The sequence below is a fragment of the Lethenteron reissneri genome, chromosome 60 (assembly GCF_015708825.2).
Source record: "Lethenteron reissneri isolate LAM-NWPU_2019-01 chromosome 60, ASM1570882v1, whole genome shotgun sequence".
Taxonomy (NCBI): Eukaryota; Metazoa; Chordata; class Hyperoartia; order Petromyzontiformes; family Petromyzontidae; genus Lethenteron; species Lethenteron reissneri.
This window is the reverse complement of record NC_083838.1, coordinates 3,608,703-3,625,105: the sequence shown is the minus strand read 5'-3', so window position 1 is coordinate 3,625,105 and position 16,403 is coordinate 3,608,703. Positions and strand designations below refer to the sequence as shown.

Below are 16,403 nucleotides of genomic sequence, written 5' to 3'. Positions count from 1 at the left end.
TTTTAGGTGGAGTCGATCGAGCGGAGGCCTAGGATCGGTTCAGATACTCGGCACTGATGTTGGCTGCGATCGAGTATCGAACTCGGGTAGCCAGGTTGTTAGTACAGTTCACGAACCGCTAAATGCACACACAGACACATGGAAACACCACGAGCAAGGCGTTAAGTTTGAATGGGCATCCACACGGTCTGCAGTAGAATGGAAGAGACCTTCATCACACAGCGTTTTTCTTTGCTTTTAATCGTCACATTCCCATTGCCGCCTACAACTGGAAGCGGCCTTCTTGATCAGCGAGATGCGTTCGACTACAACGAGTTCATATTTACAACTGGCGACAGTCCGCACTTGTGCGTGTGCGGTTGGGGGGCGGGGGGGAGATAACGCTTTACACCGCGTCGAGCGAGCTCGATGACTTACGCGACACTGATGCCAAGGAGGAACCGGTTGCTTTAAAAAAACTTTAATACATAAACATTATTTCCCGCGGTCCCAACCAAACAAACGCCACCACACCATGGGAAGAGTGAAATGAGCTCTCTTCTCTCCGCACGGGCGGGCATGTGCTCCCCGATCGTGGGGATTTTTACTTTTTCACCAGACGGAACGTGGATCGGCAGGAACAGAACTCGAGACTCTCCACGAGTGGTTCCACCCTTTGCGGGCGGCGGCTCCGTCTGCGTAGAGGTGACTCCATCTCCACACGAGGGACGCGGCGCCCGACTGTAAGATGAACTGATCCAACCCTCCTTGAGCGTGAGAGACACTTTCCCGCCTTCAAATGGATTGGTTCAGGAATTTGAGCAGCTCTGCCCGATTCCTGTCTCGCTGTGAACGTAAGACAGGACGCGCATTAATGTCAAAACAAAACACATACTTAATTTGGAGCTTTCGTGACTGCAGGAATTACTCTTTGGTTCTTTCGGTAAAGTGACGTATAAAGAGAAAATAATAAATTAAATATTAGCATACGTTTCCTCCCGCTCTCCGCCCCCTCTCTCTATTTAAGGCCTCGACACAGAGGCATGGTTTCTCTGTGTGCCTATGTATGTGTCTCTCTATATATCTCTGTGATATCTGTCTCTACTTATATGTCTGTCTATATGTCTCTGGTTCCGTGTTTGATCTCTCTCTCAAATGTATCATTCTCAGGAAGAACGTAATCAACCAGGTAGGGTGTTGACTGTTATGTTATCCGACTCTCTGTTGTATTACATTACATTTCTAAGTATACTAGATTTGCGTTTATATTCCATTTATACCTGATGATGATTGCTTGTGTTGCAATCGAAACGTCGTATGCTAGTATTTAATTTATTATTTTCTCTTTATACGTCACTTTACCGAAAGAACCAAAAAGTAAAACAGAACACGCGCGTATGCGGCAGTTCACGCTCTCCTTCACACCACTGTCAGTGAAGCATGACACCGTTTGTGTGTTAACTATGGGTGAGTTCTGCAGTTGAAGATGTGAGGGTGCTGTATTGCATGAGATGGGTGTTTTATATTCTTAGGTTTTTTCGGTAAAGTCACGTAGGTAAAAAATTTAAAATTAACAAAAGTAAAATAAAAATACAATAAAAATCACGACGTTTCGGAGGCAACACAAGCTTCCGTCTTCAGGTGGAACCGTCACAGCACGATTGCTGTATCAAGTTACTTGCTGTGACGGTTCCACCTGAAGACGGAAGCTTGTGTTGCCTCCGAAACGTCGTGATTTTTATTTTATTTTACTTTTATTAATTTTAATTTTTTACCTACGTGACTTTACCGAAAAAACCTAAGAATATGAATCCTTGCAGTCACGAAAGCTTCAAATCTATAATTAATGGGTGTTTTACATTGGATGAGTCAAGCGTTCTGCATGTAACGGGCCTACTGCAATAGAATTTGGATTAAAATACGGCTGCTGCGGATATGCTTGTGCCTCACAGCAAGAAGGGACCTGGTCTAAATTCCTAAATCGGGCACCTTTCTGCATGGGTTTCCTGCAGATTTTCAGGTTTCTCCCATATACCCCCCAATACATGGATGTGTACGTACGTTGAATTGCTTTACCAATGTACATAGCCAACTGTGCTATTGGCGAATCAATATCCCAATGCTGGAAAAAAATAGCACTGAAAATTAATCGATTGGGAACACAGAGCAATTTATTGACCACCCCCCCTTCCCCCTAACTGTACACTTTTTGCAGTTTTTTCCTGGAATTTTCTGTTTGCACGTAGTCACTTTAAGATGTTTTCTTAATTCAGACGCTGTCTTTCCGACAGACCTGTTCTTCACCTGAGGACGGCTGCTTGCGTTGTGGCCGAAACGTCGTGAGAATTGTATTTTATTATGTTTTATTTTTATTATTTCCCTTCTACGTGACTTTACCGAAAGAACCAAGAAGATGTTTTCTTGTTCATGTTTTTTTTGTTGCGGTTGCACCCGATTCAAAAGCCGAATGGCTCACAGGGCTATACCAAATAAATTAAACTGAAAACTGAACTTGCAGGACCATCCTGAAAGGGAGTCTCGAAACTCGGTGAGGCTTTCTTTGGTAAAACAAGCGGAATAATTCCTGTCGGAAAAACATCGTACTCAAATTGTAAATGTTGTGGGTTTACTTTCCAACACACCGGTGTGCTGAACGAGTAATTGGCACATTTTTGTTTTTGTGACAAACCTTACCAATTGGCTGTGTCGGGTGGCGGCGGTTTAAACGACGTATTTATATTCACGCGGTCCAACCCAAAATAATTTATGAATATTGGTCGCAAAAGCCTACGTGTTCAACTGGAATAATACCTAATAATAGGGTTTTTCACCTTTAATATTTTCTGGCAACAAAACTGAAACCTTTTTACAAGGAATCATGTGTGCATTAACCAAAAAACACACTCTGATAATCTATGAATTGTCCTCGAAACTGATTGGTCCACTCCAGAGACTGCTTTCTTTTGAGCCTCGTCTCAATTGGTGCTAGACCAGATGATGCCAAAAGGCGTACAGCTCAAAGACAACGCACTATCAAAGTAATGAGGGCTCGGGTTAAGCATCTACATCATTAGACCTCCTTTGCCAGTACCAAGGCATAATAAAGTAAAACCTTGGATTGCGAGCATAATTGGTTCCGGAAACGTGTTTGCAATCCAAAGCACTCGTACATCAGTTGTGATCACGTGACGCTCGGCAGACAAAGCGTACACACGTACTACTCGTATTGCAAGACCTCGCTCGTTTATCAAATAATAATTATTTAAAAATTTTGCTCGTCTTGCAAAACACTCGTAGACCAAGTTACTCGCAATCCAAGGTGTTACTGTAATAGGGGTTTTCCCCCTTTTTTCTTAAAGGGGGAAAAACTCTATTATTATACTTTGGTACTGGCAACAGAGGTCTAATGATGATGATGGAATCATACCTCTTTGTCAGCTTTTGACTTCTTCACCTTCATCTTGATCTTCCTCCCCGTGACCATGCTGTACTTCTTATTCTTACGCTTCAAGAACTGCACAGAGAGAACTTCCATCAAACAAGTAACTCACAAATGGCAGTTGTTTTGAATCATTACCCACATACGTCTCACTGAGCCTTTTAGGGCTCTTTATGATCATCATGATTTATGATTGATAAGTTGGGCCATCTCAAAGTACTGGACATGCAATAAATAAACTTGTATCGAATCTCATCTCAACACATTTGAAGGGTCATATCGCCAGTGGCAGCTATACCTGCGTAGCACAAGGTGATTTAGCACCTGTCCCACAAGTGGGCATGAGTCTGGCAATGATAGATTTGGTGTTCTAGACTTGGGCACACCCAGTGGCAGCTGTCCCTCTGCAGGCACAAGGTGACTGAGTCACATGACCCCTTTTTCAGGAGGGTCCTGCCAAATGTTTTTTGCAAAAGGGGGCGATGATAGCCGATGTGTGTGATCCCAATGGAGAAATGTGCAGGTAAATATTAATCTTTGGGATGTTTGGCCAATACCCGTTACATAGTTTGTATTTTTTTAGCCATGGGGAGCAAACCGTAGAACCCGTTGGAAACCCAAGTATCTGTGTTGAACTTCTTTCACACCGTACATAACAAACCGTGCTAATCAGGAGGTGCAGAACAGGGAGAGAAAGAAAGAAAACATACAAACTCCACACGCAGAAAGCAGCCCGGGTCGGGGATCAAACCCAAGGCCCCTTCTTGCTGTGAGGCACAAGGTGTTACCACTGTGTCAAATCCCATCCAATCAGAAGTGAGGTCTCTGCTGTGTCAAAGGGTCCACAAGCGGCCGCTCCCCCCCCACCCTCCCCCCCTTTCTGCCGTGGCTCAGGCAGACCTTCGACAGCTGGACGGGGCCCTCGCCATCGCCCTCGGTCTTGCTCTTGTGTGGCTTCTTAGTCTTCTTCTTTTTCTTCTTCTTCTTGTCCTTCTTATCTTTCTGCACCCACCAAAGACAAAGGATCACCCCCATTCGGCCTTCACGGACGGTTGGGCAAAAATCGCCGTTAAAAGCGAGCAGCGCCAACGAAGGCCGGCACGGCCGTTATCGATAACGGGGGTAGGTAGGTGGCTAACACCACGCCCGATCGGCTTTGTCTCCCCAATGTTGATGTTTACACATCGTACCAGGTCTTCATTTATGGCCGAGTCGACCTAGTGGTAGACCCAGGATCAGTTCGGATAACTGTCAGAACTTTGAGAAGGAATTTAACTCGGGTCATCTGGTCCGTAACACAGCGCACATCACACACAATGCTCCTTATTAACTGGGGCCCGTCACCAGTCCCCAGTCGTTCGCGGGCAGTAGCTTCTTCCATGGGCAGTGGTCTAAATTAATGGTCACATGCAATTCACAAGTCTGCATTAACCACAAGCGTGTGTGGCTAGATGTCTATTTGACACCCAGTCAGGTGTTTGAACACCGTAACACCTCTTGTATTATTTCCGGAAAAGGTTAAAGTCTATTCTTTTTACATCGTCTAGATACCGGTAAAGAGGAGTCCCATAGATAATGTTTCAGCATTGGGATGTTTTGGTGAATACCGGAGAACGCCGGAGAAAACCCACGCAGAACAGGGGAAAGTACAAACTCCACACATAGAAATGTGCCAGAGTTGGGTATCGAACCCAGGCCCTCTTCTTGCTGTGAGGCTCAAGAGTTACCACTGCGCCATCACCACTCTGCTCGACATGAGCCAAGTTAATCAAACAGCAATTGGCCAAACACTCAAATGCATGACCATCCTGAAATGTCTCAAGTCTACATGAGGTTGAATTATGACATCATTAGTGTTATTCCACGTGTAGAGATCCATCAATTTAAATTTCGATTTAAAGCTTTCGTGACTGCAGGAATTCATCTTCTTGGTTCTTTCGGTAAAGTCACGTAGAAGGGAAGTAATAAAATAATTAAAATAAAACATAATAAAATAATTCTCAAACGCTGTTTCCCCAACAGACCTGGTCTTCACCTGAGGACGGCTGCTTGCGTTGTGGCCGAAACGTCGTGAGAATTATTTTATTATGTTTTATTTTTATTATTTTATTACTTCCCTTCTACGTGACTTTACCGAAAGAACCAAGAAGATGAATCCATCAATTTGTCTATTAATAAAACTCTCTATTCTCACGATACATGCCCTACGTGCGTAAGAACGCAAAACTAATTTTTAGCACATCTACAATTAACGTGCAAATTATGAAGTCACGGGTCAAAGTGATTTCCCTGCTCACCTGCACAAGTGATGGAAATTCCACAATCATATGGCAAGGGGCACAAGTCTCTCCATAGGACAACCACGGTTACCTTCCTCACCAATTGATGGACATTTTATCGACCACAGAGGGATGATGGGGCGAGTTAACCCCCACTTCCCCCTACCAGGCATTGAACTCGCAATCTTCCGGCTGCAAGTCGCTCGCTCTTTCGTAGTCACGCCCGGCTGGTTTACATATATGCAAATATATTTGAATTCCTTCATATGGAATGGCTGCTGCGTTGAGATAAAAATAAACTATTTTTATTTTACCAGGTAAGGCCTACTAAGTTATAAACCTCTTTTTCAGAAGCTACCTGGCTATCACAAATGATAGCTCAACTAAGTGGCTTATCACGTGGAAATATGTAGTAGGCAAATACTCGAAATGCGTGACGCTGATACTAAATGAGTTAAAAAAACTGGAGGACCCAGAGACAATCCACGCGACCACGGGGAGAGAGAGAGACATGCAAACTCCAAACATACAGGCGTCAGGGTCAGGATCGAACCCACGACTTCCTATATACCAGGCGAGATAGTTAACATCTCGCCACCGTGGCACCCAAAATTGTATACACCCACTGGCAGAGCCAGTGGGGGGGGGGTGGGGTGGTACGTGCCCCCCCAATGATCCGATTGAAATCCCTAATTTTAATCGGATCATTGGGGTTTATTAGTAATAAATCGGCATTTTGCGACCCCCACTGCCACTTTGTAGCATATTATTATGTGCCAGGGACTCTATGAGATGATAGGACAATAGTCTGAGTCTATAATTGGCAATGAGTAACGGCAAAGCAGTTATAAGCGACTCAGAATTGTGCGCCGTTGCGTATACAGGACACGACTTCCCTGAAGGCATTCACCTTCAGCGAGCGCGATGCCGATCACACAACGCGGTTCGAATTCGACCCTCGATCGATGGCTGCGCCATCGCCGCACACGCGTCAAATAAAAAGCAAGGGACAAGTCCTTACTTACTAACAACTCCTCTATAATTTTCATTGCTGGAGGGGTTGCCCCCCTTACCTAAAAATCCTGGCTCCGCCACAGTATACACCAATGTTCATATCATCAAGTGGTAAAAATATCTGCTCAGAGACCGGGTCATTACCTTTTTGCTGTTTTTCTCTTTCTTTATTTTCTTTCTTTTTTTCTTGTCGGATTCTGCATTGTTAAAAGTTGACCACAGTGTTAGGTCAGCCACAGGGAACATTGCATTTGGCGTTCTCTCAGCCAACGAGTGCGCCCGTTCAGCAGTCAACGTCACTTGCTGGCGCAACTTTCATCACCGTGATTCTCATTTTCTTCTTGGTTCTTTCGGTAAAGTCACGTAGAAGGGAAGTAATAAAATAATAAAAATAAAACATAATAAAATAATTCTCACGACGTTTTGGCCACAACGCAAGCAGCCGTCCTCAGGTGAAGAATGAAACACCACCAAGCTTGGAGCGTATATTTAAGCTGGGTTGGAGGGGGGGAAGAAGAGCGCCTTGACAAAAGAATTTGCATATCAAGAGGAATTTAGCATCTTTATGGGAAATACGTAGGAGGTGGGCGGGAGGTTTCAAAGTCATATTATGCCCGTGCATTATGCAGGATTAGCAGCATCAAAGGGAGGGGATGGGGGTAGCATTAACAAAGGGAAGGAATGTTAATAGTATGTAGCTGCAGTAACTAAACAACCACGTAAACAACTAAAGTATAAACTACATAGTATCATCAGTATACTAAATATACTCTCCAATAAGCTGAGCTACTAACAGTAATACATTACAATTCTATGTCGCAAAAAATATATTATAATAAAATATAATAAGCTTCCAGCTAAACTTTTTTCTATGACATCACATTCTCATTGTTCCGCTTGTTTGCCAAGGGAAACCTCAGTGACACCCAAGAATCTCTTTCAGGAGGGTCCTGCCAAGTCCTCTCATGGTGTTTGTTTTTTGTTTTTCTGGGAGGTAACCGGGCAACCCTGGAGGAAACCCATGCATGAAGCCGCCCCCCCCCCCCACCAGCGAGTCAGGCACAAGTGTTAACCACGACGCTGCTACCACCCTGTCACCCAAACGAGGGGCATTAGTGTGTGCAGGTTTTGTCGTCGGGCAAAGGCAGTTGGGCATCACCTTCCAGGGCTGTTGCAAGATGATGATGACTTGGCATATTTGTTAATCGCACTATTCTTGGAGCGCACAAAGGCGCTAACGTCTCGCGCAAGGCACCGGGAGTTTCAGAATCGCGGGTGATGTTCTGGTATATGTTATCGCAGCCGAGTACTTTGCAGTGTAATTTTTTGAAAGGAGAAAATTACGGACCGCGACACAGGCAGTCACACAATAGCCTACTCGTTTTGATCGGAGTAAGGGAACCTTTATAGTCGACTGCGAAACGGACGGCACGCATGTGACTAATACACGCTGCAGTAATAACCAGGGTGGCCTGCCAGATTCCAACGGCGAACCTCTGAAACAAAGCAGCAAAGCGCTACTGCTGGACCACGTCACAGCCCCAAATATGGGTCCGCTATCTGAACGGGTTCCCAAGTCCCTCTACCTGTGCCCAAACACAAAGACTGCCGGACGTGGTATTCGCGAGGGTACGTGTTAGTATGTGGTCTGTGTGTGCATCAGGGGGAGCATTTCTACGTGTGAGTGTGTATGTATCTGTGAGGAACGTTAGTGAAGCTGTTAGCGCTACGTTGCGCTACAAACCCGGTTGCCCGAGATCAATTCCTGCTCACGGCCACCACCAGTGACGATTATCTGAACCGGTCCTAGGCCTCGCCTAGGTCGACACAGCCTCAAATGAGTACCTGGTGAGATGTGTAGTAAACATCGCCACTGGGGAGACAAAGGCGGCCGGGAATGGTGTTGGCCACCCACCCCCTCGTGTGCCGTGCTGGCCTTCATATGTGCTCGCTAAAAGCACTTGCTCCAATAGTCTGTTAACGCTATACGAAGATCTTTGTCTTTTTTGTTGTTATCTATCTGTGAGAGTGTGTGGGAGTCCGTAAGCGAGTTTCTGTGTGGCCGTGCCCTCACCAGCACTGGAAGAGCTGCTCTGTGAGCACGAGGAGGACGACGATGAGGATGTGGATGAGGATGAGGCGGAGGAGGCGGAGGAGGAGGACGCAGATGATGATGAGGACGACACGGACGAGGAACGGCTCCTGCTCCGACTCCTCTTTCGCTTGCGTTTTTCCTTCTCTGAAACACAAGCACGGTCCCCCAGTACTGGGAAATCAGTCACAGGGGAAGAGATCTCACCCACCTCACCACCATCAACACTCCCCGCTAACACAACCACACGCAGCACGCTCTCACGTTAGGGTCAACGACCAAAAGAACATTGTGGGGTTGTTAAATGACAAGCGATAAGCTGTAATCGTTTTCAAAATAGATTACTGGTCCTGAGAATCCAGGACCAGAAATCGATTCCAGAGGAATGTTGATACTTGGGAACCTCTCAAGCTTTTAACTGCTGCCCCAGGAGATAGAATGGAACCAACGACCTCTGGATTTCAGGTGCAATGTGCTGGGCATTCGACCACATCAGCATCTAATTTTTCAATTAAAAAAAGATAGATACACCACGTTCATTGCTGGACGTTTCCACATGTGTGGATTTTGGCCATGTTTTTACAATCGGCTATTCAAATACGTAAATGACGCGAAAACTCATCACAGCAGAAACATTCATGCAGGCTCGAAACAGATGGAACAACACACAAAGGTGCGCAGCATTGCATGTGCAAAAATCTCTCAGCCTTATCCCGAACACCAGCTCTAAAGAACTGAACGTTCTTTTTCGTGTTTAGACACGTTGTCGTTGAGACCCCCCCAAACTCTTTTCGAGTTGTTGGTCTAAAGCAGCGGTCCCCAACCTTTTGGCTCCAGGGACCGGTTTCGTGGCAGACAATTTTTTCACGGGCCAGTGGGGAGGGGTCACCATTGGGTCTTTCCCCCTTTTCAAAGAAGCTCTCCAGCGACGTTTGCTTTTTACTCATTTTGGCTACTAGGGGTTAGCAGCTTGTGGGCTTACCAAAACTGTGACTGAGACAAGTGCGCAGTGCGGGAAAAAGGCGCGGATGGAAGTGGTAAATAAAATAATGGGCGGGCCACGCGTGGACTCACCGCTCATCTCCTGTGCGGCCCTGTTCCTAATAGGCCACGAACCGGTACCGGTCCGTGGCCCGGGGGTTGGGGACCCCTGGTCTAAACGACAAAACTGGCAGACGCTTGGAGTGGCCATCACGAAAAAACACCTGTTGTTTAACACATTTGCAACCCTCTGTGAACGCTCACCTCGCTCATCGCGCTCTCTCCTGGAGGTGCTGGCGCTCTCCCTGCTCTCCCGGCTTCCCCGGCTCTCCCGGCTGTCCCTGCTCTCCCTCCGCTCCCTGCTCTCCCCCCAGCTGTGCTTGCGCTTCCTGTCACCTGCGACGCACACAGCAGCAGCACGAGGCTTACGGCGCCACCGCGGCGGCGGCAGCAGTATCGTGGTCAGATCTCCGCCACTCACCCAGTAGCCCCGCCGTTCACCCAGTAGCCCCGCCGTTCACCCAGTAGCACCAACGCTCATCCAAGTAGCCCCGTCGTTCACCCAGTAGCACCAACGCTCACCCAAGTAGCCCCGTCGTTCACCCAGTAGCACCAATGCTCATCCAAGTAGCCCCGTCGTTCACCCAGTAGCACCAACGCTCATCCAAGTAGCCCCGTCGTTCACCCAGTAGCACCAACGCTCATCCAAGTAGCCCCGTCGTTCACCCAGTAGCACCAACGCTCACCCAAGTAGCCCCGTCGTTCACCCAGTAGCCCCAACGCTCACCCAAGTAGCCCCGCCGTTCACCCAGTAGCACCAACGCTCACCCAAGTAGCCCCGCCGTTCACCCAGTAGCACCAACGCTCACCCAAGTAGCCCCGCCGTTCACCCAGTAGCCCCAACGCTCACCCAAGTAGCCCCGCCGTTCACCCAGTAGCCCCAACGCTCATCCAAGAGCGCCACCACTCACCCAGGAACCCAATGCTCGCCTTGTATGCAGAAGATCAGGGGTTCTATCCCGACCCTGACGCCTGTATAATTGGAGTTTGCATGTCTCTCTCCCCGTGGTCGCGTGGATTTTTTTCTCCGGGTCCTCCGGTTTTTCCCTCCCGCATTTAGAAACATGCGTCGATATTATTTAGATTATGTTGCTGCTATACATTTCCACATAACAAGCCACTTTGTTGAGCTAGGTCGCTTTTGAAAATGAAACTAATCGCTCAGTGGGCTTTACCTGGTGATATAAACAAAAGTTTAGTTTGTATATATTTTTAAATGCTTTGTTTACCTCTCCTATACTTTGCACTCCGATTGTGTTTTTGTATCGTTTATTGTTGAAACGTTCTGACCAGCCCCTTACTGGACATCTGTGAAAAAGAGCTTTATAGTTCATCGGATTCCTCCGGTAAAAATAGAGATTCTGATGTGTGGTGAGCAGCTCACCCTGATCCGCCATCACTCAACACAGCTCCGGGTCACAGCCGTCACCTGCATCAGAAAACAACAATTAATGCGGCAATGCGGCACAGTGTCAATGCTTGCGCCTCGCAGAAAGGAGCTCCTAGGTCAGGGTTCGGCAACCTACGGCTCCGGAGCCGCATGCGGCTCTTTACGGGCTGCTTCTTGACGATATGTACGTATGTACAGTATGTACTCAGATGCATTGCGGCTCTTGAAATACTGAATTTTGTACCGAATTGGAAAGAAATGGCTCTTCTTGTTATTTTGGTTGCCGACCCCTGTCCTAGGTTCAATCCCCAACTCGAGTGCCTTTCTGTGTGGATTCATATTCTTAGGTTTTTTCAGGTAAAGTCACGTAGGTAAAAAATTAAAATTAATAAAAGTAAAATAAAAATCACGACGTTTCGGAGGCAACACAAGCTTCCGTCTTCAGGAGGAACCGTCACAGCCCGACAGCTGTATCAAGTAAATGAGGGATTACAGGAGATACCACTCCATATATATAACGGAGTGGTATCTCCTGTAATCCCTCATTCACTTGATACAGCTGTCGGGCTGTGACGGTTCCACCTGAAGACGGAAGCTTGTGTTGCCTCCGAAACGTCGTGATTTTAATTTTAATTTTACTTTCATTAATTTTAATTTTTTACCTACGTGACTTTACCGAAAAAACCTAGGAATATGAATCCTTGCAGTCACGAAAGCTTCAACTCTAGAATTTCTGTGTGGAGTTTGTGCATTCTCTCCCCCCTGTTCTGCATGGATTTCCTCTGGGTTCTTTACTCCCACTGCTAAAACAACCGTACATTGTAAATGGTGTTGGTCAAACATCTCCAATTCTGAAAGATTACCTGCACATTACTAAATTGGGATGTCACACGTAGCAGCAATATCACCTCTTACTGCAAAAAAACTTGGCAGAACCCACCTGAGTCTTCAGCCTCAGTGAGGCATTCCTGGCTGAAGTATAATAAAATACAAATAAAATACTGCACATTGCTCAACAAAGCCTTAGCGAGTCTCAGGACTCATTTCCCAGAGGGCCCTGCTTTGTAATGTTCGAGCAACTCCATTATGAGTTTTGCACTTGGGAGGCAAATTGCACAAATTGGAGAAACTCCTTCCATATGAGATGGTAATAATTAAAAAATACGTACAGCAATGCTGTAACCTATTTGCTATGCTGCCAAAGCTCACCTTTGAAGTACGAGACAACAGGTGTGTGCTGCGATGGAAAAGATCATTGCGTCGCTCATGCAAATAAAAGCTTCTGTCTCACGGTGCACAGTTTTCACACAGAGGCACGGAAAACCACGGACGAGCCGGAAGGCAGCCAACAATTGCCCAAGCTTTGTGGTCCTATATTTGCATGTTTGGCCAACTCTATTGAGTGTATTTATAAATGTGTGAGAAAACTAGAGAAAACCAACTCTTCGCGAGGAAGTTAACACTCAAGGGGTGTATTAGGAGATGGGGTTAGTGGCAGGATTAGGGGAAAAGTGGGGGATAGAGGACAGTGTTACGGGATAGGGACCAGATTTGGGGACACGGTTATGGGATTGGGAAAGCATTAGGGGTTAGGGAAAAAATCATAAGGGGATAGGGTTAGGGGATTGGGACAGCGATAGGGGACAAAGTTCGGGGATCGGGACAGGGTTAAAATTAGGGGATAGGGGAAAGCCTTAGAAGACAATTTTAGGGTTAGAGATATAGCTGAAATTAGTGACAAGTTAGGGGTTAAAGGTTTTTTGGGGGTTAGATCGCATGAATAGAAATGTGTCGTTAAACCCGTCACCACCCAGACACAGTCAATTAGTCAGGGTCTGTCGCGTAAAACAAAAACGCGCCAATTAGTTACTTCAGCACGCCCGGTGTGTTGGAGAGCAAATCAGCAGCATTTACAAATCGCCAGCGAAAACGTGGAAGAGTGAGGCCCTTCTCTTAAAGAGGGTCTCCCTCTCGTGCAGGACCATCCGCCGGGAGTGGAGCGACCAATCGAACTCCAGGGCGGCACCTTCCTTAATGAACCCTTTTACAGCAAAAGTGTTCACTCCATACCTGTCAACCCCTTATCAGTGACTACCTTATTACTGATCAATTCAGACCTCATTGGTCACCCCGTGGCCTTATGCACCTCAACGTTCATCCTACAACGTCCCATCGCAAGGGAGAAACTTAAAGAAACAGACAAAATAATTGCTACTATTATGCTGCCCGTATTGAAATGGCTGTGCGCCGTATGGACCGCACCCGTGCCCTTATGCATCTCAACGTTCATCCTACAACATCCCATCACAAGGGAGAAACTCAAAGAAACAGACAAAATAATTGCTACTATTATTCTGCCCGTATTGAAATGGTTGTGCGCCGTATGGACCGCACGTAGCCAACCGCGCTAATCAGAGGTGCGGGGGAAGGACAACAAACTAAACACATAAAACAGTTCTAAAGAAGTGGGTCTCTGTGTGAGGCCATATGGCCTTGAAAACTCAATTTCCCTGTACGAGGGTACATCGTATGGGTTGACAGCTATGCCACTCTGAACGTGAAGACCCTCCCCGCCCCCAATCCCGCAAGGGATAGACGTTGTCATCCCCCAACCCTATTCTCGACGTCTCAACTCACACAGTATCGTGTTTTTTTATGTATTTTTGTTGCTGGAACTCTGGTCTGACACCGGTGAGAGAAGGCCACAAAGTAGGCTGCTGCAGACCAATGCGTTTCAAAGCCAATGCATTAATTATGACCAGAGCACGTTTGTTTGCATGTTTTGCCACAAGTACGTGTGTTTATGTGTTGTTTGTTGTTGTAATGCTCTAACACGCTCCGACTGGACATCTGTGAGAAAAGAAGAGCTTCATAGCTCATCAGATTTCTCCAGTGTAAATATTCTCATTGTCATTCAGCCCACCATACTGAACACGTTGTTATATTTTACCAGGTCAGGCCTACTGAGATATATATGTATAAACAGACAACCTCCCGTGACAACGTCTTCACGCACGGTACAATACAGCTTATTATATACCACCGTGTTGGTAGACCAGCGGACGCTTTTTGCTGTCTGTGGTGTGGACCAGTTTCAAAGACGATGCATATATTATCAGAGTATGTTTTTTGTTTGCATTCTGACCACAAGTATTGTGGTTAATGCAGACATGATTCCTTGTAAAACGTTTCAGTTTGGTGTTTTAACATCTTAACACAGCTGTTTTGTTGCCAGAAAAAAGGGGAAAACCTCTTCTCATATTTTGGTACCGGCAAAGAGGTCCCATGACCCTGGACGTGTGTTGATTTAACATGTGGAGGGAAAGCCGGAGGATCCGGAGACAAATCCATGCGACCACCACGGGGAGTGTGAGAGACACGCAAACTCCAAATACACAGCAGGTGTCAGGGTCAGGATCGAACCCACGACCTCCTGTATACCAGGCGAGGTAGTTAACATCTCCTAGCCACCGTGATGATGGTGAGATAGAGACACGCAAACTCCAAATACACAGCAGGTGTCAGGGTCAGGATCGAACCCACGACCTCCTGTACACCAGGCGAGGTAGTTAACATCTCCTCGCCACCGTGATGATGATGGTGAGATAGAGACACGCAAACTCCAAATATACAGCAGGTGTCAGGGTCAGGATCGAACCCACGACCTCCTGTACACCATGCGCAGGTAGTTAACATCTCCTAGCCACCGTGATGATGATGGTGAGATAGAGACACGCAAACTTCAAATATACAGCAGGTGTCAGAGTCAGGATCGAGCCCACGTCCTCCTGTATACCAGGCGAGGTAGTTAACATCTCCTAGCCACCGCGGCGTTCTAGGCGAGACTCTGGTAGAGGCATGGGCAGGTGGGTGGTGAGGAAAATTGTGGTGGCGATGCTGCAGTGAGGAGGAATTGGTGGTGATCGCGTGGTTAGGGCGATGCGAGTGAGGATGTATTAAGAGATGAGACGGCGATGAAGTTTAGTGAGGTGATGGATATAGTTGGTGGTGTGGAGTTAGATGAGGTGGTTATAGTGCTTGAAGTGTGGGCGAGATGGTGTGCTGGGTGTTGAACAGTATGTGATGAGTGGTGTCTGTGGTGAATAGCATGTGTGGTGCATCTGTGGTGAGCTCGCAAACGATGAGTGGTGGATGAGTGGTGAGTAGTGGGTGAATGAGTTATGGATGCGTGAGCGGTGAGTAGTGGGCGAGTGAGTAGTGGCTGACTGAGTGGTGGATGAGTAGTGGGTGAGTAGTGGGGTGAGTGGGTGAGTAGTGGGGTGGGTGAGTGGTGGGTGTGTGGTGGGGCGAGTGGTGGGTGAGTAGTGGGGTGAGTGGTGGGTGAGTGGTGGGTGAGTGGTGGGGCGAGTGAGTAGTGGGTGAGTGAGTGGTGGGTGAGTAGTGGCTGAGTGAGTAGTGGTTGAGTAGTGGGGTGAGTGAGTGGTGGGTGAGTAGTGGCTGAGTAGTGGGGTGAGTGAGTAGTGGGTGAGTGGTGGGGCGAATGAGTAGTGGCTTAGTAGTGGGGTGAGTGAGTAGTGGCTGAGTAGTGGGGTGAGCGAGTGGTGGGTGAGTGGTGGGGCGAGTGAATGGTGGGTGAGTGGTGGGGCGAGTTAGTGGTGGGTGAGTGGTGGGTGAGTGGTGGGGCGAGTGAGTGGTGGGTGAGTGGTGGGGCGAGTGAGTAGTGGGTGAGTGGTGGGGTGAGTGAGTGGTGGGTGAGTGAGTGGTGGGTGAGTGGTGGGGCGAGTGAGTGGTGGGCGAGTGGTGGGTGAGTGTTGGGTGAGTGAGTGGTGGGCGAGTGGTGGGGCGAGTGAGTGGTGGGCGAGTGGTGGGGCGAGTGAGTGGTGGGGCGAGTTAGTGGTGGGTGAGTAGTGGGGTGAGTGAGTGGCGAGTGAGTGGTGAGTGAGTGGTGAGTGAGTAGTGGGGTGAGTGGTGGGGCGAGTGAGTGGTGGGGCGAGTTAGTGGTGGGTGAGTAGTGGGGTGAGTGAGTGGCGAGTGAGTGGTGAGTGAGTAGTGGGGTGAGTGGTGGGGCGAGTGAGTGGTGGGGCGAGTGCTAGATTCGTCACCCGCTCTGGCGCGGCCGAGTCGTCACCATCACCGCGGGGCCCAGCAAAATGGCGGCGTCGCCAGAGCGAAGCAATCGAAGCCGAGCGAGTCGAGCGCGCGATGTGA

At 47.6% G+C, this 16,403-nt stretch overlaps 1 protein-coding gene across 1 annotated transcript; it reads right to left on the bottom strand.

Moving 5' to 3' along the window:
* Positions 1-223: 223 nt before the first annotated feature.
* On the bottom strand, positions 224-16,363 carry LOC133358000 (corepressor interacting with RBPJ 1-like). Its single transcript, XM_061576261.1, has 8 exons — positions 16,298-16,363; positions 11,229-11,273; positions 10,049-10,180; positions 8,786-8,950; positions 6,856-6,908; positions 4,319-4,420; positions 3,407-3,493; positions 224-825 (listed from the first exon to the last, which is right to left on the bottom strand). The coding sequence occupies exons 2-8, from the start codon at positions 11,239-11,241 to the stop codon at positions 775-777; spliced, it is 603 nt and encodes a 200-aa protein (XP_061432245.1). The 5' UTR covers positions 11,242-11,273; positions 16,298-16,363; the 3' UTR covers positions 224-774.
* Between the last annotated feature and the right edge of the window lie 40 nt (positions 16,364-16,403).

Excerpts from the sequence above, each read along its gene's own strand:
- LOC133358000 (XM_061576261.1), bottom strand. Across the intron at positions 8,951-10,048 it reads GAGAGAGCGCGATGAGCGAG|AGAAGGAAAAACGCAAGCGA; the intron begins GTGAGCGTTCAC and ends CTTGTGTTTCAG. Across the intron at positions 6,909-8,785 it reads GAGCAGCTCTTCCAGTGCTG|AATCCGACAAGAAAAAAAGA; the intron begins GTGAGGGCACGG and ends TTAACAATGCAG.